This window comes from Saccostrea cucullata, unplaced genomic scaffold (assembly GCF_032062105.1).
Source record: "Saccostrea cucullata isolate Sc308-1 unplaced genomic scaffold, CSIRO_AGI_Scuc_v1 ctg1274, whole genome shotgun sequence".
NCBI classification, from domain to species: Eukaryota; Metazoa; Mollusca; class Bivalvia; order Ostreida; family Ostreidae; genus Saccostrea; species Saccostrea cuccullata.
In genome coordinates, this window is record NW_026927398.1 from 268,410 (window position 1) to 290,247 (window position 21,838).

General features: G+C 32.8%; 1 protein-coding gene and 1 long non-coding RNA gene across 6 annotated transcripts in view; both read left to right on the plus strand.

Annotated features, from left to right (window-relative positions):
• Positions 1-12,451, plus strand: part of LOC134274342 (uncharacterized) — a 44,752-nt gene extending 32,301 nt beyond the window's left edge. The window contains exons 1-4 of one of the 5 annotated variants that reach the window (XM_062756616.1): positions 6,649-6,755; positions 9,602-9,664; positions 10,101-10,334; positions 11,793-12,451. In XM_062756616.1, the coding sequence (XP_062612600.1) occupies positions 6,746-6,755; positions 9,602-9,664; positions 10,101-10,334; positions 11,793-12,079 (594 nt within the window). In that variant the 5' untranslated portion in view covers positions 6,649-6,745 and the 3' untranslated portion in view covers positions 12,080-12,451. Of the gene's footprint in view, positions 1-426; positions 1,453-6,648; positions 6,756-6,790; positions 6,876-9,601; positions 9,665-10,100; positions 10,335-11,792 lie in introns of those variants that run through there. The other 4 variants (XM_062756617.1, XM_062756615.1, XM_062756619.1 and 1 more) reach the window with 4 other exon arrangements.
• Positions 10,347-11,273, plus strand: LOC134274344 (uncharacterized). The gene is made up of 2 exons (XR_009993593.1): positions 10,347-10,667; positions 11,121-11,273. It is a non-coding gene; the product is annotated as an uncharacterized LOC134274344 (long non-coding RNA).
• Positions 12,452-21,838: the final 9,387 nt, after the last annotated feature.

Here is a 21,838-nt window from a genome sequence, read left to right on the forward strand (position 1 = left end):
AAAGGCCTTATTTAAGGTACCAACATATTTGATCAGCATTAGAGAATGCTTTACCTTCGCTATGTTGCCATACGGGGGCATCTGTTTTTCACAAACACATCTTGTTTTTATTTAATTTATTAACTTTTAAATTGTCAATAGACACGTGTGTCGCTGAGTTGTTTAATACAGTTAAAACTCGAGTTGGAAAAATCAGTAACCAACGAACACATCTTATGAAACCTTTTTCTCCTTTACCCTACTAATTTTTTCGCAGCTATATTTTACATTATTGCTGCAAAACATATGTCAGGAATAAAATTTAGAGCATCTCTTTGTCCTTTGTCTCTAGGATCTACTCCCTATAAGGTAGTACCTTTTTCACAGTATTACCAGTAAATGTGTAGTTTATGATGATGACCAGTACTTGTGTGTGTTTTGTTACAGTCAGTGTAAATGCTGATATAGTATACCGTGACTGTGTTCTGATGGACCCAGCAGTCCCTGCTTCATGCGCCCCACAGAACAACATTCCTGCTGATAACGCAGTACTGAAATCCGTGTTGTCCGGCCTAGCAAATATCAATGCTGTCACCTTCGAAGGTACCAGATGCGTAGCAGCAACAGCAACACATCTGAGTGACAACAGAATTGTCCTTTACACGTTCATACTTTTAATCTCTAAATATCTATATCATCTCTAATTATAAGAATCGAATCGATCATAGTTATCCCTTTTATCCAAGGTATATCATGTGCATAGTTATTAAAATAGATCATAATTACCCCCTTCATCCAGGAGATATCATAAACCGAATATTTTTTTCATATTTCCCGCTTTGACTTTTGTTGATATGTAAACCAGGGGTCATAATTTTACACTATCTTTTCATGCTTTTCAGGCTTTTTTCCATACACATGTGTTTCATACTTGGATATTTTACTTGAAAAAGACGTTAATGGTAATTTAACAACCTAGCAATATGATAAACGTAATGACTTTAACCTTACTATCGTCAACTTCTCTTACTTATGCAGCAATATTCCTTCATCATCTGCATACGGGGTGTATAATTATATCTCAGTTGATTCGATACGCAAGAGCATGCTCTACGTATGAACAATTTTTAAAACGAGGTAAATTATTGACAAGAAAATTGATGAAACAAGAACATCAGCAGTCTCGTTGAAAGTCATCATTTCGTAAGTTCTATGGTCGATAGAATGACCTTTTCAGCAAATACAATTTATTATTGAGTCAAATGCTGACTGACGTTTTTTATACTAATTGTTAGTCCATCACTAATACACTGAATTGACGACGGTTTTATATTGTTATTTCCCGACCATGACAGGGAGAACACGGCGGGTGTGACCGGTCAGCAGGGGATGCTGACTCCTCCATGGCACCTGATCCCACCTCTGATGTTTCGGAGGACGGTGTTTGCTCTGCTCCTATTTTGTATTGTTTTTTTGGACTTTGATATTGAATACTGTTCATGTCTCCATATCCTTCATATGATCAATATGACTGCTTTTCTTGGAAAGAAAAGATTTTTAGAAAAGATTTTCCAACGTATTTCTTTTTCAAACTTTGTGTCATATAAATATGATCATTCATGGCTTTGCCATTCTCGAAAAGATTTTTTTCTCTCTAATCAAATAAAATTACTGAACTAACAGTTCTTCTGTTCTCATTTTCTAATGCGCTATGTTCAGTGGCGGAACAACGTAGACATTTTAACAACGTTAATATAAATTTTTTAGAAAGGGAACTATGATGAAAAAAAAATACAAAAAGTCATCTTTTTAAACATATTTTATTGTAATAAACAGGTCGGAGAGAATACTCGAAATCGGGTTTTATCCGTGAAATCGCGTATAATACTCGATATTAGGGTATCGTTGAATCCGCGAAATCGGGTATAGGAGGTGTAATCACCTTATAAAACTTGAACAATGGGATGGCGCATGTTGCCGAGTTAACTTTCATCTAGAAACACATGTTTTCTAAAGGTATCACTAGCCAAGTAAGAATTTGGGCCTCAAGATTAATGCGCTCGGGACAACAAATACCCGTGGAGCTCAGTACATTTCATGATCTGCACACAAAAAGGCGTTCGATTTGCTTTATATTTTTCCTTATGTTGAAAGTAGATGCATCTTCCAAATGTTCATTCCCAACACAACAGAATTGTAAAGTATCAGAATTCGGTTTCAGAATTCACAATGGGGTTTTAAAGTTTAACATAGGAATACATAGGAAAAATCTTTTAAAATATTCTTCTCAAGAACAAAAAAGCCATGGTTGGTCATATTTATGAGGAAGCATCATCAGGTAGTGAAGATTCAAGTTTGTTCAAATCATGAACCCCGGGGATAGGGTGGGGCATACTAGTAAACGACAGAACAGACTTCTAGGGAAAAAAGCCACAGCAAGCTTAAGAAATATGTAAGCATCCTTTGTAGGTTCAAGTTAACTCAAATCACCCTTCCTTCTGCCTTTTAGGGGTAAGTTGTGACCACATGTATTTAAGTTTTTCAAAACTGGATTGATTTTTGCTTTTTTCCTAGCCACGGTGCTCAGGTGTGCGTTGTGGTTCATGGGCCTCTTGTTACTTTGTATATTAAAACAAGATGATGGGTCTTACGTGTTCAATGGTTTCCCTGTTGTGACAGGACAGGTGTTAGGTTACTGGATATCACTCCTGGTGGCCAAATAGACGACTGTTCGAATTGACTTGGATCCACCAGACATAGTCCAAACTTATCCAGCAACAACTCGCAAATCTATTTAAAAAACATTGAAACATTGAGTTCTCAAAATGATGGCTAGGTGAAAACAAACAAACAATCTAACAAGCAAATATTATTTTTAGATATACCTTAAGGACATAGAACAATAATATATAAGATATAACTTCGAAATTCCTTTTATATAATGCTATTGTTTTATCTGAATTTGTTAAGAAGAGTAGTGTTCTATTATATTACTCAACGACGAAAGAACCTTCTCCTGGAATCGTATAGTCAAAGGTCCTCTGGCCTTAATTGTTCCCTATTCTCAGACACTCTTACTCCTAAACATATATAGTTTACTGTACTCAAAGTCTTAGAGGTCGAATTACAACCCGACATACATCTCCAGAAGGTACTCTTCATCCCGGTAACCAGGGAACGCTGGAGTGCAACCAGGCCCCGTACGATATTGCAATCCCAACTTGAATGAGAAATGGGCCTGCAAATCGTTTAGGAAAACTACAATTTATGAATATTAATTACCTTCTATTTAAATAAACAAAGTACCGAAGTTTCCACAGTTTCTTTGTCTGTTCACGATTCTTTTTGTACATTCTTTGTCTGTTCACGATTTTGTTTTATCCATGTCTTTGCCTATTTATGATTTGTTTTATCCATGTCTTTGCCTGCTCACGATCTGTTTTATCCATGTCTTTGTCTGTTTACGATTTGTTTTATCCATGTCTTTGTCTGTTCACGATTTGTTTTTTCCATGTCTTTATCTGTTCACGATTCATTTTGTCCATGTCTTTGTCTGTCCACAATCTGTTTTATCCATGTCTTTGTCTGTTCACAATCTGTTTTATCCATGTCTTTGTCTGTTCACGATTTGTTTTATCCATGTCTTTTTCTCCTCACGATTTGTTTTATCCATGTCTTTGTCTGTTCACGATTTGTTTTATCCATGTTTTTGTCTGTTCACGATTTGTTTTTTCCATGTTTTTGTCTGTTCACGATTTGTTTTATCCATGTCTTTGTCTCCTCACGATTTGTTTTATCCATGTCTTTGTCTCCTCACGATTTGTTTTATCCATGTCTTTGTCTCCTGTTCACGATTTGTTTTATCCATGTCTTTGCCTGTTCACGATTTGTTTTTTCCACGTCTTTGCCTGTTCACATTTTGATTTTTCCACGTCTGTGCCTGTTCACAATTTGATTACGCTCGTCTTTGCCTGTTCACAATTTGATTTTTCCATGTTTTGCCTAGTCACGATTTGCTTTGTTTACTGGATTTATGAGATTGAACATTTTTTATTATCTTCACATTTTACATACTAGTACGCCAAAAGAAAATTGGGAGTACATAAATAAATATCAATCATGTCTATCATTTCCCTACTTTATTATTTCTTTTTTACATCAGATTATGAAAGAAATTTCAAATTACGAAGAAATACCATCTCGCATAGTAAATTGTGTTTTGCCTTTCAAGCTATTCGCACCAAGGAGATATCTAAGGTAGTTGTTTTGTTTAACTCTTCGAATATTATTTTGTAAGAGTATATGGAGAACATTGGCTCGGAAACAACGTGATACACCGACTCACAAATCAGGATCACTACACACTTAGAATTGAGATGACGGACTGGAATAAAACAGTAAATACGCTGTATATATATAGAATTTTAGTATTTGATGATGAGGAGGGTACAAATTGCATATCGGAGGTTATGAGGAAAAGTAACATATACTGTAGATCACTATATTTTCGCGACAATTTATTTTCACGACTAAGCTTTTTGATATTTATTAACGAGACAAAATTTTCGCGAGTTGTGGTTTCTGTTGTATATAAATATTAATAATACAATTACACGCGAGAATAAAATTTCCGCGAATAGACGGGCTCACGAAATTACGCGAAAATAAAGTTCTTGCGAAAAAAGTGATTTACAGTACTCTGAAGTTGATAATAAAAGATGCTTGAGTTTCTCATTGCCAATATTTATGTAGTTTTTACGAGACCAGGGCTTCCAACAATCTTTTGGAATTCCCAAGGGTGCCACTTGCAACCCGTTATTTGCAGACATATTTTTGTATTTACATGAAGTAACAATCATAGTTATTTACAACGCCATAACTTCGACTGCCCGGGAGTAAATAATCTCGCATTATCACGGAAGTCACGTGCCGAGACTTACGGAGCCTATACTGAATTAATTATTGAATTAACAATAGTAATTTCCATTCATATCTTGACATAATATTGACTTAGTGTGCTTCAGGTTAAAGGTTCGACAGAGTCTAATACGTCTATTTCACATTTAGATATTTTAACTTTTCAATCGTTTAACCTTAATTACTTATACGTATATGTTAATGTAGCCCTTTTCACTTGTACGGGGTTAATATCTCTCAGTTAATCAAATACGCAAAAGCATGTTCCAGATAATGCGAGTTAAACTAAAGCGAATTAAATTAATGCGAATTAAATTGCGTTCACACGACAGCTAATGCGAAGTAAACTAATGCGAATTAATGCCCTGTTCACACGGAGAGTTTGATTCGAATTAAACGTAAAGTTATTGCGAATTAGCTTCGCTTAGCGTTCACACGGAGAATTTAATGCGAATTAGTTTAATTCGAATTAATTTACTGCGCATTAAATTACTTCGCATTAGCTCCGTGTGAACGCTAAGCAAAGCTAATTCGAATTAAATTTTGACGCATGCGTAAGGCCAGAATTAAGTCACAGGACACGTGTTGGTGGTTAAATATAGGTATTTGTGCTATATTTGGTTAAAAAATTGAGGGAAAGTATATACATGTATAGATATAGATTTCGGTAAAATACGGTGAATAGCCAAAGGAGAGAAATGTATCTTCTTGTGCTCACATACGTAAAGCTTCAAAAAGTAGGACGGAGCCAAAATTCAATGGAAATTGTGTGTTTACATGGTACTCCAAACCAAATTAGGGATTTGTATCTTCAAAATTACGCTTCTACTTTTGGTAAAAGTAGTATTCCATTAAGCTTAACATATCGGTGATTAAGTGCATGCAAAAATGAGAGTAAAAATAGGCATTTAACTCTTTGTCAGTTTTCTGGTGACCGTATGACACATCATTCTATCATTCTTTTGGTCTTTACTCGGCACTCAGGTTCATTTAGCAGCCAGGAATCTTTATCGTACCAGCGCCTGCTGTGACTCGGGTCTATAAAGTCTTAACTGGCTTTCTCCTGTACATTTAAGAAATGGTGTAAATCAGACGTGGATACTCTAGGAAAAAAGCAAGGAATTCTTCCGTTTGAATTTGCATTTTTCACCATAAATAATTGCATAAAAATGTTTGACATTTCGCACTTTCTACAACCATTCCCCAAGAAAATAAATAAATTCAGGTCCAGAATTTTGACATCGTAATCAGATACTTTATCATGTTTTTATAAGTTATTGTTGAAAAGATGCTAGAATTTCTGATCGACGATATCTTTGTAGGTTTTGAAGATTAAGTCTGCGAATCTGTCAAAAATTCTGTCGGAATTCCCATGGGTACCAATTTCGCCACGTTATTAGCAGACCTATTCTTTGCATTCATATAGTAAACAATTAATTCATAAACATTTACATAAAAATTTAAGAAATATCTTTGTGTGAACTTATATACAGACGCCATTTCAGTTTCTCCATTGAGTTGATATATTCATATGAATTCGAAATTAAAAATTCACAGTGTTTTTGGCATATTGATATCATATTTGGGTACTTTTTACTAGAAGAAAAAATCATTTCTAAAAATAACGGGTTTTATAGTGTCAAAAATCATGTTTCCCTGTTAAAGTTGAACGTCAGAAAAAGAAAGTTAAATACTGTTGAGCGTTTCTCAAAAAATTCTTAAAGCATTGTTTACAGGAAATATTTTCTCGATAAAACAGAAGAGCAGGACAATCTGATGCACCAGACGCAAATTGCAGTCAGAGATATCGGTACAAACTTTTTCTATTTGGTTATCTCTAGTGTTGCACATGTTTAGGGGTAAGTTTTTAATATTATATCTTCTATAACTCGTTTTCAATACTATTTTAAAGGGTTAAAATATCAATAAATTTTAAGGCATATAATCAGGTTGGGTGAGGATGGTGGTGAGTAAGATTTGTACGTAAACAATTCTGCCTCCTGGTGCAAAATTTATTTTAGCTAGCTGATAAATAACTTTCAGTATATTTACTTTTGATATATCGTTAATCATGTGAACGCTTAGTCAATTATTTATTCGTGAAATAAAAAATCTTTCAATAAGAGAGATATCTCTTTAGCTTATAGAGATATCTTTATAGTAGGGATGGTAATCGAATACAGTATTACTTATCGGTTAACCGCAAGACATTCCGACCGATTAACCGTATCAAATACGCATTTTCTTGATGTACATAGCTTTTAGTAGCTCCATTCATATGTACAAGAAGTCTGGTAAAGTCTAGATTTTAAATAATTTTATTTTTCTTGATTCTTGCTTTTAAAAAAACCCACATGCTTATATATTTTATTTCAGTTTCAATACAGACTGGAAAAAATTAAGAAAACCACGATTCGTGTCGAAGAATTTTTGTTTCAAAGCAGATTTCACCTACATTCATTTTGTGTTGTCACCATAATTAAAACTAGGTCTAAAATGTACAGGACTTTATTTACAAAGCTTGTTTAGAAATTTATTCGATAGATAACTGTAAAAAAAAACCAAACATACTAATTCGCAGTTCTCAACAGTGATTAAATTATCATTGAAGAAATGCAGGACAGTCTAGGTAGCGACATGGTGTATATACAGTAATTAAATATTAACACTTCAAACACAAAATGACCAATTACCCGCGATCTCAACCAAGAGAACCATAATTAATTATATGCAAATCAGCTTGGAGATATCTTTATAGCAGCGTAGTAAAAACGCTGAATTATTAAGGTTTAGGGGGAAAAATTTTTTTTAGAAAATTAATTTTAGCAAAATAAGGTTCAAATTTAAATATATTTTGATTTTATTTCGACTAACCGATTGATATCGTTCCGACCGAGTAACCGGTTACAAATTGCCATCCCTACTTTATACATACATTAGAGAGATATCTCTTTGACAGATAGAGATATCTTTATACCTTAGAGAGATATCTTTTTCAACAAAATCTCTTTTACTTAGAAATATATTTTTATAAGCTAGAACGACAGAGATATCTCCAAAACTTAGAGAAATATCTCTTAAACAAGGTTAAAAGATATCTTTCTCAGAGAAATATCTCTTTAGATTTTCAAAAAATACCTTTCTTAGCTAAAGAAAAATCTTTTTTAATGAAAGAGATATCTCTTTTCCAGTGGTCTTTAAAATAAAATAATTAATTACTTCTCCCTTTCACACGAAAGCGAACAAATAAGGAAAGTCTCTGTTATGAGAAAAAAGACTGAGCATGTCATACCCAGAATAATATGTGTACTATGTAGTATGTACACAAAATTCTATGAATTCCTGGTTTGAAACAACAAATAATAATGGCAGTTTCGGTAATACATGCAAAAAGTTTCAGGAAAATAAGTAAGCATGAAATCTCAAATGCAATGGACCGAATTTTCTCAGCTTATGAAATGCCAAATAGTAACTATATGTCGAAGTTTTGAAATCTTTAATGTACTTCCGTGAATAAAAAGCTTGCTTCCAGTAAAGGGAGAAGTCTTTAAAACGCAATTTAAATAAAAATAATGAAGAACAATTAAAATAAAAATAATGAGGAGAAATATCTATTTAAAATAAAGAGATATCTCTTTTTGCTTGAGAGATATCTCTTTTCGACACTTTTGGAAGATAACTCTTTCACTTTGAGAGATATCTTTTAAGATAAACCAAGAGATTTTTCTTTTACATTGAGAGATATCTCTTTAACTGAAAAGGTATTTCCCAAAGAAAAAGAGATATATCTCTCTAGGCAAAAAAGATCTCTCTTTAATGTCCAGAGATATTTCTTTTCCCGAAAGGGATATCTCTCAAGGAGAAAGAGATATCTAGTTAAGTGAAAAGTTTGGAAAAGGAGAAATCTCTGTAAGTATTAGAGATATCTCTCTAAGTTTAAGACATATCTTTTTCTCAAAGAGATATCTCTTTAAGTTGTAAGATATCTTTATTTCTAAAGAGATATTCCTCTAAAATGCGAGATATTGTAAGATAAATTTTTATTTTCCGAATAAATAGCAAAAGGGCTTGCCATAAAAATGTGATATTATTATATGCTGCAATATAATAATTTCTCGAAGTTCTGAAATGAAATTATTAATAAAATATAGCATTGTTGATTTCATTAAAATATCATACTGATATACATGCAGACAGTAAGTGCAGTAGAGCGTATCGCAAAAATTACTTTCACACACCAAAATTAAAATTTGCATACATTTTACACCTGTTAGTGAATAAATCACCGATTTTAATCTCCGAGAAAAGGGCTGCAGCAGTTAACGGTTTGCCATATATCAGTGATACTCACTGATGAAGGTAAATGGATTCATATACAAAAATATACAACTTATCAAAGGGTCTCTAGTAAACAAGAATGGAAAGGTGCTTATCAAATACGTTATTACAAATATACAGAAATCTTTTCCCCCCACCCCTTACTAGGAAACAACCTGCATCCTGTTAAGAATTACGAACTGTTCTGCTTTACCAAATGCATCGTAGTGGCTCTTATGGATTATTACATCGTTCAAAAAACAGTGGGTCTTATACGGAAAACACTTCTTCTTTGTAACAATGATTCATCATATACATAGGAATAGACAATGACAACTTATTAAAGGCACTATGGTGAATATCTCTTTATTTTAACTCTTACTTTCAGATTTTGAAATGGATTTATCATCCCTGGTTATTGTTCTGTTAACCGTCTTGGACACAGTATTTGGTAAGTTAAATGTGCATCAGACTAATTTTGTATAAGTGGTTTGACATACAAAAATTCAGAAGACAAAACAGTCTCTTTAAATACTCTGTGGTTCAGAAATTTTAGAAGGAAGTGAGGAAATATCTTTTCTGTTTACTAGATCATGCCGTGTGAGTCACTAATAATTAAGTAGACAGAGTAATTATTAACTCGTGTTGCATAAACATACTTAGTGCTTAAGAATTGACTTAGAGGTAAATGTCACCAGAAGCCGTCTTAATTGGATAAATTTTGCTTTATTTATAAATCGATTGTTTAATGAGAATTATTTCCTTATCTGTCTTATGGTAAAAAAATCGGAATTTGATGGAAACATTCTTTTTATAATTTATAAATGTAATAAAGTACATGTATTTTATTTGCAAAACCGTCCTTTATTTTATTTTGTTTTATTTAGGATTGGAATGCTCTAAATGTACGCACGTGGTTATAAAGGACCCCCCTTCAAGTCTCTCTTCAATTCTCCAAAACATTGCAATACCCGAAAGTCCTCAATGTGCCAACACCCCTCCAGCACAAGCAGCCGATGGCGTGAGTTTGGTTGAGTGCCCCAGTAATCCAACGTCAGGACAAGTGTACAAATGTGGGACCTACAACGGCACTTTGCAAGTTAGCGTAGGCATCGTCAAAGGTAAGATGGTCTGAAATATTTTAAGATATGAATGTCACATTTACGGTGTTGTATTGTTTATTTGTCTTGTTTGTATTTTAAATTTACTGTGATATTTGTTCTAACGTTGTTCCTTAGTTTCTTTCAGTTTTCCCATTCTGCACCTCTTTTCGAACACCCTCTTTGGTACCTCTACATTACCTGTATTTATATACCTGAGTTTAGGCTTCCGTCCTTCTTAAAAACCGGCTTTCCAAGATGTAACAGCACGAGCTCTGATTGACCAATTTTTACTGTCCAAGTTTTGTAAAGTTATAATATTTTATATCCTTAATACAGACACTGACTTCTGAGGTGAGTAACATGTTTTATTTACATTTTCTTCTCTGTTTTGTTAATTAAACGGTCCTGGGATAACTTTGTTATTTCAACGTATTTTAATTTTAGTTTATTCGTTTGAATGTTCGTTCGTTCGTTTGTATAGTTTGTACGTTCTATAAATATTATAGTGAGTAATGTTAATTGGAAGTATCGGCTCTAGTATTGTCGTATTTAGTTTCATTATGATTCTAAACAGTAAAGTAACTATGTAAGAGAAGTTACTGTGTGTAAGTGTAAGTTACATGTAAAATAATGTAATTATTGTGTAAAAGCATTTAATACAAGTTCTGTAAAGCAGCGCTGTGATGTTGACCCCATTATTATCCCATTTCATGTATAGTGGGTTATGTGGGTAATAACTTGTATGTAAACTTGCTTTCTGTATTAATGTGTAACTTAATGTGTTTACAATTTTTTGTTATGTAGGTCCCGTAATACGTCCTACGTTCCAGGTTACACGTCCTACGTTACGTCCTGTGTTCGGTGTTGTATGGTGTGTGGTGTAATGGTTATGGTTACTGTGGAGCCGGAATATATACTATGTACAGTTGATGTAATCTAGATAAATGTGAAAACGCTTATGACTTTTGTTATTTACTATAATAAGGAAAAGAACCCGCAACAATGAAAATTATTATGCTGAAAATAAGATTTGTAAAATTTTATGAGCTATATCGCAAATTCTCTACATTAAAAATCATATTGAACCCAAAGTAAGAGAAGATTTATTTAAAAATGAGTATATCCATAAGATTAAATTAACCTTGCAATAAAGGCAAGCTTTTTTATATTAATTTATGAACTTTTATATTGTCAATAGACACGAGTGTTGCTGACTTGTTAAATACAGTTAAAAACTCGAGTTGGAAAATCGACCAACAAACACACCTTTTTCTCCTTTGCCCTACTAATTTTTTCGCAGCTATCTTTTACATTATTACTGCAAAACATATATCAGGAATAAAATTTAGAGCATTATCTCTTTGTCTTTCGTCTCTAGGATCTACCCCCTTATATGGTAGTACTTTTTCACAGTATTACCAGTCAATGTTTAGTTTAGTATGATGATGACCAGTACTTGTGTGTGTTTTGTTACAGTCAGTGCTGATATAATATACCGTGACTGTGTGCTGACGGACCCAGAAGTCCCTGCTGCATGTGCCCCACAGAACAACAATCCTGCTGATAACGCAGTATTGAATTCAGTATTGAAATCCGTGTCGCCCAGCCTAGCAGATATCAATGCAACCTTTGTCGGTACCAAATGCGTGGCAGACGAAAGATCCATGAGTAGCCCAAGGTCAACAGCACCATATCTGAGTGAAACCAAAATTGTCCTTTGCACGCCCATGCTTCTAATCTCTAACTATTTAAATCATCTTTGATTATAAGAATCGATCATAGTTATAGTCCCTTTATCCATGGGAAAAATATACATAATTATTAGAATAGATTATAGTTACACCATTATCCAGGAGATACCATTCACTGAATATTTTTTCATATTTCCCGCTTTGACTTTTGTTGATATGTAAACTAAGGGTCATGATTTTACACTACTTTTTAGGGCTTATTCGTACATATGACCAAATAGATGTATGACTTTGCTTTTCTTGAAAAAAAAAGATTTTTAGAAACGATTTTCCAATGTATTTCTTTTTCAAACTTTGTGTCTTATAAATATGATCAATCATGGCTTTGTCGTTCTTGAGAAGACTTTTTTCTCTCTCTGATCAAATAAAATTACTGAACTAACAGTTCTTCTGTTCTCATTTCCTAATACGCTATGTTCATTGGCGGAACAACGCAGACATCGTTAAAATCGTTTTTACAACGTTAAAATAAAAATATTGGACAGGAAACAATGTTGAAAAAATTACAAAAAGTCGTGTTTTTTAAACATATTTTATGGTAATAAACAATGAAATTGAGTCATGTTTTTGAAGTTAGCATACTTTATTGTAATATGTTAGACGGTGTGACCGTTAGTGAGGGCGGAGCCATGAAGAGAAAATTGCTACCTTTTATTGTTTAATGACAAATCAGTTAAATTCTGAAATTGTATGTCAGTGTCAGAGAATCATAACAAAGAACTCAGTTCTTAAAAAAAACTTTTCATTCAAATACATGTAATAAATCTAAGAATTAACTAACTGAGATATTTCATCATGAGACAAAGGGTTGTCTAGCCAGAGTACTAAACGTCGAAGAATGTAGTGGGGAAAGGGAGTGGCATGCACTGGACCAGTAAGGGATTCAACGTACCGAGGTCCAAGAAATGTGATACACCTCGGCCCAACGACACCTCAAACTTTAATGCATGTAACAGTAAACTTGTTCCCAAATATATCCTACAATAATCAACTCATAAACTTTTCTGAGCATCATTTCTTTGTCTTTCACTACATTTAATTCATATGTTTATTTAACAACACTGATCTGGAAACCTCAAATCATTTCTCAACTGTTATTAGGCCTACTCCCATTACATTATCATAGTTATGACGTCATCTAAAGTAAGAACAATATTGTCAAGACCAGATCAGAAGACGAACTCAGATGACCTAAAATACAGACAGATGGTCTACTTCCTGGATGAATCTCATCATCAGACCAAATTTGACTGTGTTACTATCACGAAGGTTGAAAATATAACAGCATTACAACTTTTATGAGAAAAAAATTTGCAACGGATGCATGATTAGGGACATTTATTAGGTCCCTGTTGTGATATATCTTTTTAAAGTTTCTTCTTATTTATTTCTTTTTATTTTACATTACTTGGTAACCCATTAATTTAATTATAATGATTATTTTCTTTATTTCAACGAAAAATGTATATTTCACTTTTCAGGTTTTTTTTTTTTTTTTGGCTGATGTTGTTAAAACAAATCTGATTTAAATAGTCTTTCGAATTTTCTAAATTTAACATTAACACAATCGTTTTGAAAACAGTTATACTTTTTAATTATCTGAAGAAAAAAAAACTCGAAATTAAAAGTAATTTTTCTGGTATCTTTGTCGTTTAAGACTTGGTTAATCATATAATTTCAAAACCAAAACTTGTGAATAGTAGGGTACACTTCTGAGAAGTTTGAATTGAATATTTAACTTTATTGATGTCAAACCAAAATTCTGAATATTTGCTTCATGTTTTTAAAAGTTTAAAAGCACATTTATTAGGATAGAAAACTATATTGATATGCTTGATGTGTATTACATTAACAGCATGCATTGCAACATTGAAGTCATATAACTTCGTGACTGTATATTTACATGCATTTACTGATACATGCAGACTGAACAACTACCTCTCCAGACTGTACATCATACATTGTCTAACTTAGTTTTTCCTAATTTTAGACTTTACAGAATATATGTAATTCCAATTGTCTAAAAAAATCTTTTCTATATTTTTAAAATTCATATATATCAATTAAGATTTTTGTTTTGATTATTATATTTAAGATACTGAAATTTTGTTCATTTGAAAAACTTCATAAAATGAAATATTGAATTTTAAAAATCACAACAAAAATGAGACTCAGACTTCCATCTGCTAAATATTTATATATCTATGTACAAGTAGATATTCATAAACAATTTGGATACCTAAAAAATTTTTTTAAAAATATTCCACACATTTATTGAGTCCCTATATTTAGACTTTTCACAGGGTATTAAATTTTAAATATAACTTTTAAAACATATAATTTAACTGTTCAAAAAAATTGTACAGTATGTCTAAAAAAATACTATATTTCTAGCTTGGTATGTATTGACAATAATCCTGAAGACATTCGTTATTATTAAATTTTATTAACAAATAAATAAGGATTATTTTCCTTCTACAGCCTAGTGAAAGGCGCCACATATAGATCCGCTCCTCAATAGTGTAGAAGACAGCGTCGCCTGTAGGGAATTTCTAACCAATCAAATGCCGTTATACTTGTGAAGCGCGAACTATAAATAAATCTAAACGTCTAAATCGAAAGTTGGAAGATGGATTTGATTTTAAGTAAAAAACCATTACTACTATTTATCCTTGGATTAAATGGTTTTCACTTTGATGAAAGTCTCATCAACAACGAGAATTTGCGCGTGAATCAAAACGACGCCATTTTACAGGACGCCATATTGGCGACAAGAATCTCAGTTCCATAGGTATTGTAATTGACATATAGTTTACAATAGATTTCTTTTATTTTTCATACACATACGTGTTACCTATAGGAAGAGCTTCGCTCTCACGGGCCCTTCGGGCCCGTGAGAGGGCTCCGCCCTCTAATAAACATAAATAATGAAATTGGGCATACATTTTTAAAAGTCAATTCTCTGCCCCATACAATGTCATGAAAAGTGTATACATTTAAATTAGATGTTTCTCAGTTAAAAATCTCCACTGTATAATTTCAGAATAAGATTTTGATTTAATAAGTTGAATTCTATTCCCTCTACAAAGTACAAAGACTCGTGAGTGTAATACACACACCTAATTTTTTCCCATTTACAAGCAATGGGTTGGGAAAAAAGAAATATATATATATACTGTAAGAACTTTCATCCATGTTGACACAATATAAAATATTCAGAAAAACATATCATTTTCATAAAGTTCATCCAAAAATTACTTTCAAATTGTCATTTTTAAGAGTTGACCAATTTATACATATATATCAGTCATGGTATTGATGCAAGTTAAAGAAGCAATATATTTCATGCAACAATCAAAACAATCTCTTGATGATAAATACAGGTTAAAAAATCTACTTCCTTAGCACAATGTCTTATTTAAGAAACACTCGTTTATGTCTACAAAATTTGAACAGATTACAAGTAAAATAGGTAAAATTCAAATGAATCATTATATAAACTGAAACTGATAAATACACCTTCCATTCATTTAGATAGTTAAAATTACCTTTAAAAAACCTCTCAGACATACTGGTATTTACCTGTTTCACAATAACCGCCAGTAGATCTAGGATGACTGAAGCAAGAAAACGAATTAACAAAATCTGTACATGTCCCATTATTCAGCTGCAGGCATAGTTGACTCGCACACTCGTCAATTTCTGGAAAAGTAATATGTATAGAGGGGATTAAAACAGATTGAACCTTGCAATATTTAAAAGTACTCTTGATTGCTAGCGATGTAAAATGAGATGTGTAACGTTTGTCACGTCAAAACGTAAAAAAAATGATACGCTCTGGAGGCCTTTAATTGACAAAAACAGGTCGTCCCCACAACCACCTGAAATTTATGAGATTTACTGCAACCAGTGCCTGTTTTATAGATACATGAGCAGGTGGAATTCAATGAACAAAAATGATATAATGGGCATCAAAAATTGGTACCGTCCGTGACGACAAGGACTTACAAGAACCAATGTACATGTACTGTTTCCAAAAAAAACAATAAAGTATCGCTGATTATTTTTGACTGACCATTAGACACATAGCAAATTTGATAGGCATCAATTTGGGGTTAGTTTAATATGTTTTAAAGAAACATTTGACAGTAAAAAGCTAAATACTCAATGGTCACCCTATGTTTTGAAAAATGAGTGAAAACGACAGAGTGTTAGAATTTCTACACAATTATCTTAAAAAATAATAACTTATAAAACTTATACACAATTATCTAAAAAAAAAAATAAAAAATGTACTCATCCACGTTTGTCTGAAATTCAAACAGACAATGAAACTTGAATCCATTGCTTTAAACCCTCAAAACAAATTTACAATACGATACACTTGACAAAAACAGCAGAGGCTTGAGAAGAGCAAAGAATTACAAAAGCACAAAAAACAGTTTTATATGCTATTACTTGCATCATATTGTTGTTCAAATTTTTATTCGGGGAGGCAGTTCAATTTCTGGAGAAGTCTAGAAAGCAACAACAAAAAATCGAAAGCTTTGTGAGAGGAAGGAACCAGAAACAAATTTCTTCATGACAGCATCCAAACCCTCCGGCCGTGAAGAATCAAGGATTTTGTGGGGGGGGGGGGGGGGGGGGTAAACAGAAAGAAAATGTTTTGTCACACTAACAATATTCACCAGATCTTTCTACCTTTAAATTCATTTCCCAAACTTGTAAAAACACCTTTCAGGAAGAAGAAACAAGCACAGGAAATCATACGATCTGCCATATTCCAGTATACGAAAGGCCATACTCAAAAATCTGTTCTAAAACAATAAGAAATTGGATAAAATGTTACAGACATGTATTTTGATTAAAAGATGATATTTAAGTTAAATCATTTAGAATAATTCATTGAAAAGCGTTTTTTCATTTCTTTCCGAGCACCGAGGACATTATTAATTGAAAAGCTCTCGTAAAAGATCTATAGTAACAGTAACACCAGACTTTGGTCAAATATCTTATCAGCTCATTTTAACCAAGTTTTATTAGCTCAGCTGAATTTTTCTGTAGACCGTGTGTCTGTCCGTCCGTCCGTTGGTAAACTTTTAACATTTCGACTTCTTCTTCAGAAACTAGGCCACTTTCAACCAAACTTGCCACAAAACATCCTTAGTGGAAGGGGATTCAAGTTTGTGCAAATAAAGGGCCAAGCCTTTATTCAAGGGGAGATAATTATGAAATAGTGAAAAATTTGGTGGCATTTACTGTCTTCTCAAGAACCACTGGGTAGGGAAAGATGAAGCTAATGTGGAATCATCCTCAGGTAGTGTAGATTGAATTTTGTTCAAATCATGACCCCAGGGGTAAGGGGGATCACAATGGACGACCAAAGTTTTAAATAGGAATATATAGGAAAATTCTTTAAAAATCTTCTTCTCAAAAACAACAAAGCCATGATTGTTCATATTTATAAAGAAGCATTCTCAAGTAGTATAGATTAAAGTTTGTTCGTATCATGACCCCCGGGGGAAGGGTGGGGCCACAATGAAGTATAAAAGTTTAACATGGGAATATATAGGAAAAATCTTTAAAAATATTCTTCTCAAGAACGAAAAAGCCATGATTGGTCATATTTATAAGGAAGCATCATCAGGTAGTGTAGATTCAAGTTTGTTCAAATCATGACCCCCGGGGATAGCGTGAGGCATAAATGAAAGAATAGACTTGCAGGGAAAAAAAGCCACAGCAAGCCTAAGAAATATGTAAGCATCAAATCAACAAATCAACATTCCTTCTGCCTTTTAGAGGTAGGTTGTGACCACATGTATTTAAGTTTTTTCAAAACTGGATTGATTTTTGCTTTTTTCCTAGCCACGGTGATCAGGTGTGCGATGTGGTTCATGGGCCTCTTGTTACTTTGTATATTAAAACAAGATGATGGGTCTTACGTGTTCAATGGTTTCCCTGTTGTGACAGGACTGGCCTTATGTTATTGGATATCATTCCTGGTGGCCAAATAGACGACTGTTTGAATTGACCAGGATCCAGCAGAATTTCTATAGTCCAAACGTATCCAGCAACAACTTGCAAATCTATTTTTAAAAAATATTGAAACATTGAGTTCTCAAAATGATGGCTAGGTAAAAACAAAAAAACAATCTAACAAGAAAATAATTTTTAGATATACATGTATCTTAATGACATAGAACAAAAATATATAAGATATAACTTCTCCTGAATTCGTATAGTCAACGGTCCTCTCCCTTTAATTGTTCCCTATTCTCAGACACGCTTGCTCCTATATATATGTATATATATATATATATATATATATATATATATATATATATATATATATATATATATATATATATATATATATATATATGTATATAAAATAAAAAAAATCACAACACCGAAATAAACTCAACCGGTTTCATTTCCAATCTTCAGGAGTTTTTTCTATATATATATATATATATATATATATATATATATATATATATATATATATATATATATATATATGAAGCTTTATCGCTTATAGTCAAATGCTAACACACGTTTTTCATATAACATTTTCATATTTTAACAATTTTAATGTTGGTTCATTTTTCATACATGTACACTGAAATGACAACAGGTTTTTATGTTATTTACCGATCATAACAAGGAACACACGGCGGGTGTGACTGGTCGGCAGGGGTTGCTTACTGTACCAAGGCACCTGATTCCACCTCTGATATTTTGGAGGTCCGTTTTTGCTTAGCTCATATTTTAAATGTTATTGTATTGTTTTATGGACTTTTTATCTTGAATACTGTTCCTCATCTCCATACGTTTCTTCATTTTCAAGTCCCTAGGAGCCGTTGGCAGTGTGCTTTAGTTATTTTCATGTCAGTTTAAATAAAACTTGACTTTTCGAAGGATCCGTATCCCCTTTGATCCCTGCATGTCTTACTGCATTTTGTGCTCGAGTAACAACAGAATGTGTTTTCACAAAATAATTTTGCAAATGAGCAATGACCAGGTAAGTACATTTATTAGTGCATTTCTACTGAAAAACTAACTGTCAATGATACCAAACAGCCTGAACTTAAATTACTCGTGGGGAATATAAATGTATAAAGTTGAAACGTCATATTTTTTAAAAGCTGTTGACTTTGGTAGACTCGTGTGGTTTCAAAATTTCCAAGAGTTCAAGAGAATAATCTGAGACTGTAAAAAAGCTATAATCTTGAAATATAGAGAGATTTGGAGATAAAACGATTGAACAGTGCCTTGCATCAAGTCTGCTGGAGTTTTTGTAGAGGACGAAACGGAACAATGCATGCAGTGGTAAACTTCAACAGGAACTTATTATTCTTTGATAGCTTCTTTTTTAAATGAAATAAATAAAGATATGAGCTATTAAGAAGATTTCTACAAATAATTATCTTTTTATTTGGAAAAGAGACTACGGGCAGATAAGGATTTATAAATTCCCACAAGTACTGTAATACGTTGTTGAAAAGACAATGAAATGCAAGTTTTGTTTTTTTTTTATTTGTAAAAAGTTCTAAGATTACAAACCTGTTTACAATGTATCTATCTACATTTATTACAAATGCAACAGAAGATTAATATTATTATCTCATATCTATTCCTGAAGGCCTTTAAAAAACGGAATTGCAGACAAAGCTATTGCTACACACAAGAGACTGCGGTCCCAACATTTGCTGCATCTCGCCAACTGTGGTAAAATTAATTTATTGTGTCGGTTATTAATTACTAATTGCAAGTATTCTTTTACTTTGATATAGTATTTGACAGCAAAAGTTTTTTTAAATGTCTTCGTTAAACGAACTTTTATATTCCAAACCTGTTAAGAATAATCAAGAATAATTTTCATCAATATTAATCTGATTTTTTATTCAGGAAATGAGAAGGCAGAAAAAGAAGACAGAAGAATTTCGAAGACAGAAAAAAGACTATTTTCAATGCAAGTATCATTTCTGTCACACTTTCAATTAAGAGTCGGGTTCATGAAATTCTTGGCCAAAGGAGAAGATGATGTGGAGACGGCACAGGGGGAGCTGAACATAAAGTTCCGGTGTAGGAAACCGAACGTGCTCGAAAAAAAACTGTTTTAAAATTGATATGACTCTCAAAACTTTTTGTCCAATGTCTCAGGACATCAGTAAAGAACCCAGAAATCCTTGTAACGTTAGATGTATAGGTTTACATGACTATATTGTGTGGCAGTTCAATAAAGTGTCATCAAAACAACACCACCATCGACATCATCATTCATCGACATACATTTATTTTTAATTTTTACTCCTTGATTTTTGAAAATAATGCCATATGTGATCAAACTTACTAGTATCTACAATTCAAACTTCATCACTGATTAGAAGTAAACTCATTCATTCTACTACTTCATTTTGTGCAACTCAATTCATACTTATTTTTAGTCCATTATACACTGAATTGTCTTTGGCATTTTCCGTTACTTCCTGATCATGACAAGGAGCACATTGCGGGTGTGACCAGTCGGGTAGGGGATGCTAACTCCAAGTCACCTGTTAAAACCTTAATATACAAATATTTGAAGCTGTACATACATTTATAGCAGCAACAAAACGTTTTATATAAACACTGTCATATCCATATATAGATATAATCTTTATTTGTTAGAAGTACTCCCAAACCGGTACTACTTTGTATTTTGTCTCCCCCTGTAATTTGCCCTTTTTGTTATTTTGTTCATTCTATTTTTCTCTTTTGTTTAATTTCCTATATATGACTTTTTCTGTTTTTTTTCTATGTTACTTTGTTCATTTTTGTTTGTGTTTTTTTTCTCTCTTCTTTTGTACATTCTTTTATTATCACTATTTGTTTTGTACCTTGACCTAAATGTAGGGAGAGGGCTAAAATAGGCTGCGCCTGCTGCCCAATCCTATTCACAATAACATCTGTGAATAAAATATTGTTTAAATTAAAAAAAATTAAATTAAAACCTTGAATATTTTGGAGGTCGCTGTTTGCTCTGCTCTTGAATTTACATTGTTAAATGGACTTTTGATCTTGAATACTGATCGTTATATTATCTCTACATGTTTCGTTTTATATTTTCTTACAAACATCATTAGGGACCTATCCATGCGTAGCCTATTTTTAGAGGAAGCCTGTATTATTGTGGAAGTGTACCTCAGGGTGCTATCTACTAGAACTCGGATTTAAAGCTTGAAGACCCGAGTTTTATCAGTTAAAAACAAACAAATATTAACCCGAAGTCTCTTTCGAGACTGTATCTCTACTGGTTTGTACTTATAATAAAGGATGAGAAAGGAAGCAAATGTCATCCTTCAAAAACTGTAGAAGGAGTAGCGTTTTAAAGGAATTTCACAGGAAACACCTTTCACTGAAATCAAATTCGATGCACTATTCTATGTATTTTAGTGAAGTCTACTTGGTCCCAAGTAATATTGATATCAGACCAAAACTGTGGAAGGAGTAGTGTTTGAAAGGAGTTTCTCAGAAAATTCTATTTTTAGTAACCATGGCAACACCGTTCATCGAAATCAAAAACCGATGCACTATTTTATGTATCTTAGTGTAGTCTACGAGGTCTGTTCGGAAATTATTGAGACAATTACATTTACTCCATAAAGGACGGAGTTAATTTCATGAAAATTCATTCACATTTTATAAAGAACGAATTAAACAATCATGCGAAATTTCTAATTCCTGTGATAATAAGAAAAGTTTCGGTGAAATGAACATGCATATGTC